The 11,020-nt window shown below is 41.3% G+C and overlaps 1 protein-coding gene across 3 annotated transcripts; it reads right to left on the bottom strand.

Annotated features, from left to right (window-relative positions):
• Positions 1-56: 56 nt before the first annotated feature.
• Positions 57-10,677, bottom strand: LOC139661207 (ras-related protein Rab-6A). Of its 3 annotated transcripts, none has more exons than XM_071539602.1 (8): positions 10,352-10,677; positions 7,792-7,850; positions 7,614-7,667; positions 6,766-6,871; positions 4,675-4,786; positions 4,151-4,244; positions 2,760-2,826; positions 57-1,671 (listed from the first exon to the last, which is right to left on the bottom strand). In XM_071539602.1, exons 1-8 carry the CDS (start codon positions 10,419-10,421, stop codon positions 1,607-1,609), a joined length of 627 nt encoding a protein of 208 aa, XP_071395703.1. In that variant the 5' UTR covers positions 10,422-10,677; the 3' UTR covers positions 57-1,606. The 3 variants fall into 3 exon arrangements, with proteins under 3 accessions (XP_071395703.1, XP_071395704.1, XP_071395705.1); XM_071539603.1 differs by lacking the exon at positions 4,151-4,244 and adding an exon at positions 3,561-3,654; XM_071539604.1 differs by lacking the exons at positions 4,151-4,244; positions 4,675-4,786; positions 6,766-6,871.
• Positions 10,678-11,020: the final 343 nt, after the last annotated feature.

The following is an 11,020-nucleotide window of genomic DNA, read 5'->3' as shown; positions in this document are numbered from 1 at the left end:
GCGGTGGAGGGAACAGGCCGAGCTCCCTGGTGTCTGTTGATTATATTAAAAGGTGGTCCAGATGGATGCATATTTTATTAGCAAGGATTCATCCCAAAAGTGAAGATATTAACAGCCATAAAAAAGAAAACATGAATCCAGTAGAAATAAATATTACAAGTCATTGTGGATTAAATACACATGTAGAGTAATCACTAACAAAAGATCAAATCCAAACAAAAAAAAAACAAGCAAAAGAAAACAAAATGTTGGTAAAACTTCATACCAAACTTAACAAAACTAGGTGAACCCAAAGCCAAGGAAGCCCTCTACAATTAAACTCCAAAAGGCATGTCTCCATATCTAATGTTTATGGTGGGTTTCTGTAATTATTATGACTCTTAATATATGAAAATATTCTCCTCAAACACTAATCATCAAAGCAATATTTCTTTTCTCTATGATAGTTATAGTCTTTAGAAAAAAAAAGTAAAGATCTATCCCCCCAAAAAAGAAAAAAAAAAAGATAATAGAAAATGGCAGCGAAGGTAAAGGTAGCTTTTACTCATCTCTAAGGACAAGTGTGGGAAGAGGGAAAAGGACGGCGATGTGGAAGGTGTAGTGATAGTGATAGTGTTGCCCTTGTAGTAGGTGTCATGTTGTTGCGCTGGCACTGTTGCCATGCAGCGGTGTGTGTCGGTGTGGTTTCAGGCTGTTGAGTCATCACATCATGCTGGTACACAGTGGGAGAGCTGTGGCTCCGCTGGTGGAGCTGCGAGGAGCCGGTCGGTTTAAAATAAGCTCTCCGTTGCCACCTCGAACCTCAGTTGCATTGTGGGAGTACAGTCTACAACTCAGAATTCAGCTCTTTTACATTATGTTCATTAATTTCAACACAACTTTCTAACCTTTACCACATATTATTCCCTATACAGTAAAAAGGGGGACCGTTTGCTGAAAATGAAAATAACATCATTCATTAATGAATACTTGCCATTTCATTGCAACAGCACAAATTATGTTTTGACTATTAACAAATGTACATCACATCCACATTGTGCTCATTAAGCTTAAAGCAATATGTAACTTTTTTTTTTTTTTAAGAACATTTTCACTTTTCAGCACACACCTTGATTTGACTTCATGAACCACACGTTTTCTTGCCCCAGGTATCCATAGTGATATCATTGCTTGCTTTCATTTTGAAAACCTGGTCCAAAAAGTAATATTTAGACACAACGTACAGCAATGTGACTCAGATATTACTCTATTCTCCTTCTGCCACCATCTTCTCCCATTTGAAATATTGATAACAAGAGTTCAGGAAAGAAGGCTGAGCTCAAGCTGTGAATACCGTCTCCCAGCGCAGCCAAATGTCAGCAGGTTCATGAGTCATTATCAATGTATGTGTGTTAAAAACGCAAAGATTCTACTTAAGAGAATTTTATGACTTTCAGGGCGTCCTAATGAGTGAGCGGGTTTCCACAACGGCAAGGACAATGGATGTAGTGTTCTCTTTCAGACTGGGGGAACAGAGCCGGGCATACTGAAGGGCACAGTACAGAAAAACAGACTGGGTTTGAGAAGAAGCCAGTAAGAGAAATATTGAGTGATAAAGAGGCCGGCATTAGCAGGAACAGCCTCCTTCGCTGACGGGCTGTTCTGGCGGCTTCTCCAGTTTTATGTCGATCACTGAAGGGGGTAGGAGTTAAGGAAGAACCTCAGAGATCGGGAAATGCAATTCTCAAATGTACATTCAAGGTTGTGAAAATCTTGGAAAAAGCTATGAAATTGGAAAATTGATTTTTTTCTAGGCTTAAAACACTTAAAAAACTTTCCAATGTATTTTCAATAGAAGACAATGGACTTGTAACATGGTTCAGACTTAAACGATCACATATCAATTTGCTTTTGTAAAGTGTTTGGACTGACTGATGAAGAAACAATGTTTTACTATACAAGCACAAACACTTGTTTCTGCACACTGCCTTTGTGTGGTGTGAGCTCATATAACAAACAAATCCCTTAGGACTCATTTCATTTCAAAACTAATGGAATTCTATGACAGAAGATCATCTTTTTATGTCTCTCTTTCCTGCGTCATTCACACTTGAATACTTTCCATATATAGCTTATGATCACATATTCACACACACACACATTTTGATGCATTTACAATCATTTGGCAGTGAGTGGAATAGGGGAAAAGTAGGGTCAACATGAACATGCATTTGTAAGACAGAGGGACAAATAAATTGTAATTTATATCCATTTGTTTTAATTACATTGAGTTCTATGAGATTTCCTTGCTCTCATCCACTCTAGGACTGTGAGAGCATCTGTGTGTTTGGGGACTAAATTAAATCATTCTCTACTTGAGCCAAGATTCCCACCTGTCACTCAACAAAGGCATTTTGGTTTATCATAATTTGACTGAGGCTTCATTCATACAACCTGTAAAAATGGTGAAACCTTGTGACCATGTACTTTCTGAATTTCCGTTGTGGACATATACAGTGATCGCCAAGTATTTACACTTTGACAACTAAATTGATTTGTTAATTTCAACTACATCGGATTAACAGCTAAAGAACTACCTTTGTGTACATGGTCTCTCATTTCAGGGAGGCAACACAATTTGGACAGATTAAGATTTTATCCAGTGAAGTAGTCAGTGACTTATTGTCCAAACACATGGAGCTCAGTATATGGGCTGCCTGGCAACTTGCATCTAAGAATCCATGAGGTCAGATACTTTGTGACATGTAGAGAAAGGATACTGTCTTCTCTGCTCTTGTCCTGTGTGGTGTCCATGCCAGGGAGGGCGGCTGCCACACGCCGGAAAAGCTGCAGGGAAAAGAGAAGCAGATCTAATCTGTCAGAGAGTGAAACGCACTCACAACCAGACAGAAACAACCAGATGAAATCAGGCTTGCGTGCTGTGTACATTCTCACTACATAATTCAGCATTATGTTCACTTGTCCAGAAGCTCGCACAGAGGAAGGAGCCCAATGTACTTTGTCTGACATTGATTTGAGTTCAGCAGAATGTGTACGGGCTACTGCAAGGCAATATGTCTGCATCGTATAAGTGGCTTGAATAGAGGATATAATTGTGCCTTACTGAGACCTTCCATTGATAGAGCTTGCTTGATCAAAAATGATTGATGAATTCAAAGAAACAGTATTGCACGTATGATGATGCTTTACATGCCCATCCCGATCTAAATAGTGAAAAGCATCACCTAGACCTGTTGATAACATGCAGATTTCACAGCAACAGAATTACTGATACTGCGCCAATCAATAAGATTAGCAAATGAAACCTGGGGTGAGGAGTGTGGGTTTGCAAACCCTGACCCACCACTAGAGCTTTAAGATCAAAGGATGGCCAATACAGATCGTTATGACAGGTGGGAGAGAGTCTGGAAACAAATCCACAAACCCCACTTAGGCCAGAGGAAGCCAACGTTTAAAGCACACCTTTATTCACACGCGCGTGTGTGAGATAGAAGCTATCAGAGGAGAGCATGAGCACTAGAAACACACACACCACACACACAAACGTGCGCACGCTCTACCTGTTTGACATTGTAGCCTGTCTTTGCACTTGTTTCAATAAACAGAACATTCATCTCTTTCGCTCTTTGTTCTCCCTCCTCAGTGGTTATCTGTCTGTGATGAGCCACGCGTCACCACGCAGAACACACACACACACACACACACACACCCACAAGTACGCGCACATACCACCACAGACCGCACACACCCACAAGAAGACAAGAAAACAACAACAAAAAACAGTGTGAATATGTTGAAGTGGATGAACAAGTCGTGCCCCTTCCTTCTGCTACTGCCACCTTTGCTCTTGTCCAATTGCCACCTAATACACCATGTGCCTTTCAGACTGTCAGCTAAGGCTTCCAAATTTGACCTTAAAATGAACAATGACTCCAAAGCCCTGTTACTGGGACAGATGATCAATTTACTCAATATCTGTTTTGAACAGGAGAATGCTCCAATGACCTTTTACAGGTCTACATGAAAACAGAGTAGGACAAATCTGTCATTAGCCTCTGACCTCTGTTTGTGATGGGTGACCTCTGGAGGGTGAGCCCAGGCGGCAGCATCTGCAGCAAGACCAGAGAGCACGACTCACACACACGCTTACCTGCTTTACGTTGTAGCCCGCTTTAGCGCTAGTCTCAATAAACATTACATTTAGTTCTTTGGCTTTCCGCTCACCCTCTTCAATAGATACTTGCCTGCGGCAGATAAGGGGGTTAGGAGAAGCACAGCGAAAGACAATGCACAAATTACTGCATTACACAGTTGGATAGAATGGGTCGCAAAAGACACTTTTAGATCAAATATTATCACACATCACTGCTGAACCGCACCACTTTACTTGTCAGCTTAATCTGAGATTTTAAGTCTCTATAGCTTTAAACAATGTGGGGAGAAAGAGAGAGGAAGGCAGAGAGGGGGCATCTGTTATGTAAGAAAGCTTCGTAAATCACAGCTCTGACACCCACAAAGGGCGGCGATTCTCGCTCTGAGCTCATGCTGCCTCAGGAAGGGCTGAGGAGCTCAGTATTGACCGGCCAGCGGGTAACAATCAATGACTTCATTAGTATGCTCCCATGGAGAGAGCCCACCACGACTTCTGCGGAGGCAGAAGCAAGAACAGACTACCTTTTGTCTGCAAGGTCTGTCTTGTTTCCCACCAACATGATGATGACATCACTTCCTCTCTCCGTTCTCACATCGTCAATCCATTTTGTGGTTTGCTGGAAGGAGTTGACATCTGAAACAAGAAGAGGGAGGACAGGGTGGGATAGGAAGCAAAGGATCAGTATTCAGGAGATGATAAATCTCAGCTATGAAAACACAAAGATGAGATTGAGACAGGAAGACAATAGGGAAACTAGTAGTCGTATATAGCTGGACCATGTTTGATATCTAATGTACTGTATTTTGTAACGTCCTGATCCAAAGTTATGTATTTGTTTGGAAATTTGGTATTTGGAAAACCAACTTAAACACAAGACAAAGGCCTGTACTAATCAAACCTCTCTGAATTGGGGCCTGTAATTAAATGTTTTGAGGTAGGAATAATTACCAGTTGATACAAGGGGCAAACAACAAAATGAAATATTATAATCACTGACAAAAGAAAGAAAATGCCCAATTTCTGTGCAGTGTTAGGGTGTTCCACTGGGGCAAAGAGGGAGGAGATATCAGCTTATAAAATACAAAGCACTAGGTGCAGTGGACTCGTTTGATGAGTTTAAGAAAAAGAGGTGTGGCTGCAAGCCCTTAGGAAGAGGGACCCAAACCTCCCAAACAGCAACTACAACAGAAATTCAGTATAATGATCATTTTTATCAGCGGCAGCATAGGTGGCTAACTCTTAACTCGTACCGTTTCATCTGCATAGCATCACCTAGGGAAATAACAGTGGGGCTGAACACATTACTATTATAGAGTTAGCTAATTATATTGTAAGAATTACACTATTACTGCATCTGTGCCTAAAACAACAGAGTTATCAGCTTTTAACTTGAAGTCATTATCAAGTTTTGTGTGACAGAATGCCTTGGCTCATGTGATTGTATTTTGTGATGATCTCACAGCCACAGACTAACTCTAATAGCCTCTGTGATCATTTCAGGTCTAGAGTTTGGTCTGGGCCTGCTCGGACCTTGAAGCCAATACTGACCACCTGTTATTCAGAGTGACAACCAGAACTCTGACAGTTCAAACCCCCAGGACTTCAAATAAAATCCAACCATTTTGACTGTATCATAACACAATCTGCATGTTTCTGTGGTCTGAGATGAGTGATGTGACTTCTTGAGAAAACACTATGACAGAAAGCCTTAATTTGAAAAAGTCTGATGTTTAAAGTTGAGATGATACACAAATGTTTATCTTTTGAGGTAGGTTTTTATCGATCTCAATGCTCCTGTGATGACTAAACATTTTTTCTAAAAATACAAACACAGAGACTCATACAGAAAAAAACATACAGTTTTGAAAATAGTTGCAGAAATTTTTTTTACTTCTTCAGAAACTATTCAAAAAGGAGGACGGTACTAAGAGGGGGGGAAGGGAAACAAGCCAGGGACTGCACTCACACATGAATCAAGTACTATGATAGCCACAGGGGCGACAATGTCCCAAAACGGCGACAGTGTCCCAAAGCTCCAGCCTCACAGACAGGCAGGAAGACAGTTGTAATAGATAGAAACAAATGGAGTTCTAACCCGCAAGCAAGGGAAAGGTGAAGGCCAGGTCCTCACCATTACCAGCAATGTTAAGAAAGACACTTTTCGGCACCTCAACTCGGTCTGTCATCACTTATTGTCAATGAAAATGTATAAAATAATACAAGTGTTGTCATTGACATATCTTTCTGTGTCTGTTGTTGACACAACTATAAAAAAGTGGCTTAATTCAGGGTCACAAAATGCCAACAGGCCAGGAATTATGTGTCATATTTGAGATGTCAAAAAGACAAAATGATTTTTGAAAATGTCAGAGTTGCCTAGCACCAGTCTGCTCTCCAAAACAGCATGGGAAAACATATGCTTGCATCACAGTATGCAACCAACATTTGTTAGCTGTAGTTAGCATTTTAGTAGTTTAAGACAAGTGGATTTTAACGGTCATTTGTTTCTCAAAAATAACAAGAAAATATGTGACAGAGGACAAGACAAAGGTGGCATCTTTATCGTCAGAAGAAAAGGTAAGACGCGTGACTGCGTGGGTCCGTCTACCTACTTGTGATGTCGTACACTACAACAGCAGCGGCAGAGTCTCGGATGTAACTTGGGATGAGGCTACGGAAACGCTCCTGTCCCGCCGTGTCCCACAGCTGCAACCTGATCTGTGGAGGGGGATGGGAGGAGAAATAAAAGAAGAGGAAAAGAAAAAACAGAAGGGATGACAAGAAAATGAGAAGAACCGATGTCAGAAATGAGGAAAATTATAGTGAGAAAAAGAAAAAATAAAGCGGATTGAAGTCACACAAATGGGAAAGAAAGAAGGGAGATGGCGAGATAAAGAGAGACAGACAGACAAAGGGAGAGAGAGAGAGAGAGAGAGAGAGAGAGCAGAGAGAGCAAGGTGCATGCAGATAGTGAATGACCATCAGAGAGAGTGAACTGTCTGGGCCTGGGGGGGGGGGAACTAAAAAAAAACAAAATCAGCCTTCACTTGTCATCAACCCTCCTCTCTTGATCAAGTAAGGTGTTTAATTTCAACATAGGAATGAAGAGAATTAGATGGAGGAGAAGGAAGGAAAGGAAGAAAATTTGTGTTGAGGGAAGAAACAAGCAGAGGGAGGATGGTCCGGGTGCTACGGCATCCAGCCCACAGTTGGAAGGCGGCACAAACTTGTGTGTGAGTGTGTAAGAAAGAACATAACTGAAGAAATATCTAAAAAAATAAATATCACAAAATCATGTCAGTAATCAGCATCTCAATTATTGTTCCTTCACATGCCCAGTGCCAACACAGAGATCAAGGTGTATTACAGTCACAAAGAGAGTTCTCCCAATCTGGAAAAGATCGACCAACAATCATGAGGGATTGATTAAATAGCAGTAGTAGTAAAATAAAAAACTTACTGTTCTGTCTTCAAGGTACATGGTTTTCGACAAGAAATCTATTCCTATTGTGGCCTGAAAATGAGTATCAAATAAAATAGTTAGAGATTATGCATAGCCTTTTTCAGTCACATCTGAGAGTGATGGGAATAGTATTCAGATAAATGACGGTTAAAACATGTGGAGATGCGAGTCTCACCTGATAAGTGTTGTCAAAGCTGTCATACATGAACCTGGTAATCAGCGAAGTCTTTCCCACTGAAAAACCCCCAAAACAAAACAATAAGACAAGTGCAGTGATCACACATTCATCTCAACTTTATATGGTAATAGGTTGATTTTCAAAATAACCATTATCTATGAGTAGATTTGACAATATTTTACATATTCTAATAGAAGAGAAATTCAACATGAAGCAAACAGTAGCACAGGCTGAATATAAGACCCGATTGACAATGAGTGAATGAAATGTGAAGAAAGAAAACAGTATTAGCCTAATCATATCAACATTCACAGACAGGGAGTGTGCTGAAGTGAACTGTAAGCACAGTTGTTCAACAGAAGCTAAAATAGCCAGTGTGTCCCTCCCTCTCCCCTCCCATCTAGTCACATCTAGACGGGATGCAGGGGTTTTCGGGAAGTAGTCAATCTCTGCCAAGTTGCATCTAGTTACTATAGCGACAGCATCATTTAGACACCCTCTCTTGTGTGTTTGCCTCATTTACGACCTTGCTGGCAATATGAAATGTAGGCACACACCACAGTGACAAAAGGATGACGTATTGTAAGATCCATCAAGCCACAAACAATAAGCAACATTAAGTGCAGACAGCAAGGTTGTGTATAGATGAGCCACAGTTGACAGTTGCCCTTATAATGGACTGGAGCAGACGGCAGCATGTCAAGCAGCTGCCTTTGAAAGAGTTTCTCTATTAGAGACTGTGCCACACTAGCACAGTGACAAAAAATAATTTCAAGGTTTTGAGGAAGAGAAGTTGGAGGGTTGGAGGAATGTTGAGTGACAACTAGGGATGGGAATGAGGTTTCCTGCACATTTCCCTTTCAAATTTTCAGACTTTTTCCAGCCCTGAATTCCTTGACTGACTGAGGATTTTAGACGGTGCTGCACATTGACTGTCAGCAAGTCATGTCACTCTATAGCCAAAGGTTATTTTTATCATCAGCAAACTATCACAAACATCACAATGTGTGAAATGACAGAAGGTAAACAAGTACGCAATAAGTGTGGTCATATCATTTCCCATATTTTCCAGGGATTTTGTTCAATTCCCTTTTTTTAAGACCTATAGTCAAGTCAACTTCCATACTTTCTAATCCTGCATACTTTCCAGACCTGCATAGCAACCCTGGACAACAGAGGAGGGGTTCAAAAATCTTGTTGAACCATGGTATTGATCATAAAAACATGACTTTCTGTGATCGATTAAGACCACAGTTCAAATGCTCTCATCATACAGGTGCTTTGAGCGGCCTGACACGGCTCTCCAGCCTAGGATTGTTTTGCTGAGCTTGAGTTACATTATCAGTTACATTGTGCAGCAAGTGATGATGACATGGCCAAACTCTGCACTGCTCTGTTTACAGAGCCACAGGGAACCGCAGTTGACCCAGACTGTCTGACAAACACTCTTGAAGCTAGTTGTAGCTGTATGAGTTTTAAAACAAATAACATTCCCAAATACAATACCTGTAGATAAGTAATTACTGGCAAGGGAGGCAAGGCAACACCTCCAAATCGATGAAGTGTGAGAGAATAATGTCTGTGTTGTCACACCCCAGTCTCCACAGTATGCCCCAAATGCAGTTTATCCTCAGTTAAACCTGACACTTGTAACACACAGCTAACAGTGAATAACTCCACACCTTTGCTAACAATTACAAGTAAATAAATGTTAAATATGGGTCAACATATACTACATATTTTCTTATACAGCCAAGCAACTGCAACTTCCCAGGGCCCCCCTCATCCTGATCCACATCAGCAAGCAGAAACTCGGTTCACTTTGGAAAGGGGAAAATGACAAGGCAGAGTGTAGGAATGCCACCCAGCAGGTTTGGTAAAGGGGGTACATCCCTTCTCCACAGATGAGTCTCCTAGGCAAAGTGCGTTATGGTATTCTGCCATAAAGCAGAATACTCCCTGTAATCAGTGCAGTATTTTTTGTGGACTTTAACCGAGATTGATGGCATTCAATACAACAGCACCGAACTACACAAATACTTGTCACCTGTAGGCTATTTGGGCAAAATAGCTAATTCTTTGAAAATATTACTTAAGTAAAGCTAATAAAAATAACGTTACCGTTGTGTTTTCTATCTGGAACTGATGTACAGGACTAGTACATACTAGTTAGTGTGTTTCACCACTTAACTCGCACTTTTGTTTGTTACTTTTAGTAGTTTTTTATCATCATATCCGTTGACGTTGCAGCACAGCTCACTATGTACGTTAGCCAACATAAAGAACAAGTCAAGTCAATAGCCACAGCCTTGGCTTTGCTCAGAGAAAAGAAACGGGGCTCCCATGTAACCAGTGTGTCCAAGCAGTTGTTAGCGAGTTAGCTTGCAATCGCTGACGTTGTCGCAATGCTATCACCAAGTTTAACGTTACGCAGCTAGCTAACGTTAGCTAACTAACTGGTTAACGTTAATCACCCGACAGGAACAGAGCGTTACATATCCGATTCAGCATATTTCAGATTCGGCATCCGACAGACAACCTTTAGCGTTAAACTTACCACTCTGCTCCCCAAGAAAGACCAATTTAAATTTCCTTAAAGGGTTCCCGAAGTCTCCGGCCGCAGACATGACTGTATAAAACAAGCCTTGGCGTTACTTTCCGTGAGCTCACTAGCTAGCCAGCTAACGCTAGCTAACCAGTTCTTGTCAAATATCAAAGGTCTGGGATCCGTAACGTTTGCTGGTTTGCCAAGTATCTATAAAGGCAATCTGGCGATGGATCGTAGTCCACAAACGCTCCTTTAGGCTTTCAAACACTTTTGGATAACTACTGCGGCTAAGTTAATGTTACTGTCACTCTTCTGACATGTCTAGCCCACTAGCCAGCCTGGGCCACTCTTCTTCCTCAAATGAAATTTGACACTCACTAGACGCAAGTCAGACATGCTGCTGCCCTCCACAGGTAAGGAAGAATAGCATACCAATTCTCTAAACCACCGTGGTATTTAGCCTGGTGGCAGGGCGACACACTCAAGAATTTAACATAAAAACACAGGTTTTGATTGAGATAAGAGTACATTTACTTCTTTAGTGTGACACACGGCAGTACAGCACGCCAGGCAGCCTGCCCAACGTGTTGTATCTCAACATCCCCACAAGAGGGCATACTCACTCCATTACCAAAAACATCACATCTCCCATGATGATAAAGACAACATGACGCGAAA

The sequence above is a fragment of the Centroberyx affinis genome, unplaced genomic scaffold, assembly GCF_046629955.1.
Source record: "Centroberyx affinis isolate AG114_WGS23_722 - 3 ecotype Tasmania unplaced genomic scaffold, CSIRO-AGI_Caff_v1 ptg003475l_1, whole genome shotgun sequence".
In the NCBI taxonomy this organism is placed as follows: domain Eukaryota; kingdom Metazoa; phylum Chordata; class Actinopteri; order Beryciformes; family Berycidae; genus Centroberyx; species Centroberyx affinis.
The sequence above is the reverse complement of the archived record's forward strand: the minus strand, read 5'-3'. Positions and strand labels throughout refer to the sequence as shown.

Excerpts from the sequence above, each read along its gene's own strand:
- LOC139661207 (XM_071539602.1), bottom strand. The coding sequence starts at position 10,421 with ATGTCTGCGGCCGGAGACTTCGGGAACCCTTTAAGGAAATTTAAATTG. Across the intron at positions 7,851-10,351 it reads CTTTCTTGGGGAGCAGAGTG|TGGGAAAGACTTCGCTGATT; the intron begins GTAAGTTTAACG and ends GGGGTTTTTCAG. Across the intron at positions 4,245-4,674 it reads ACAGACCTTGCAGACAAAAG|GCAAGTATCTATTGAAGAGG; the intron begins GTAGTCTGTTCT and ends TATCTGCCGCAG.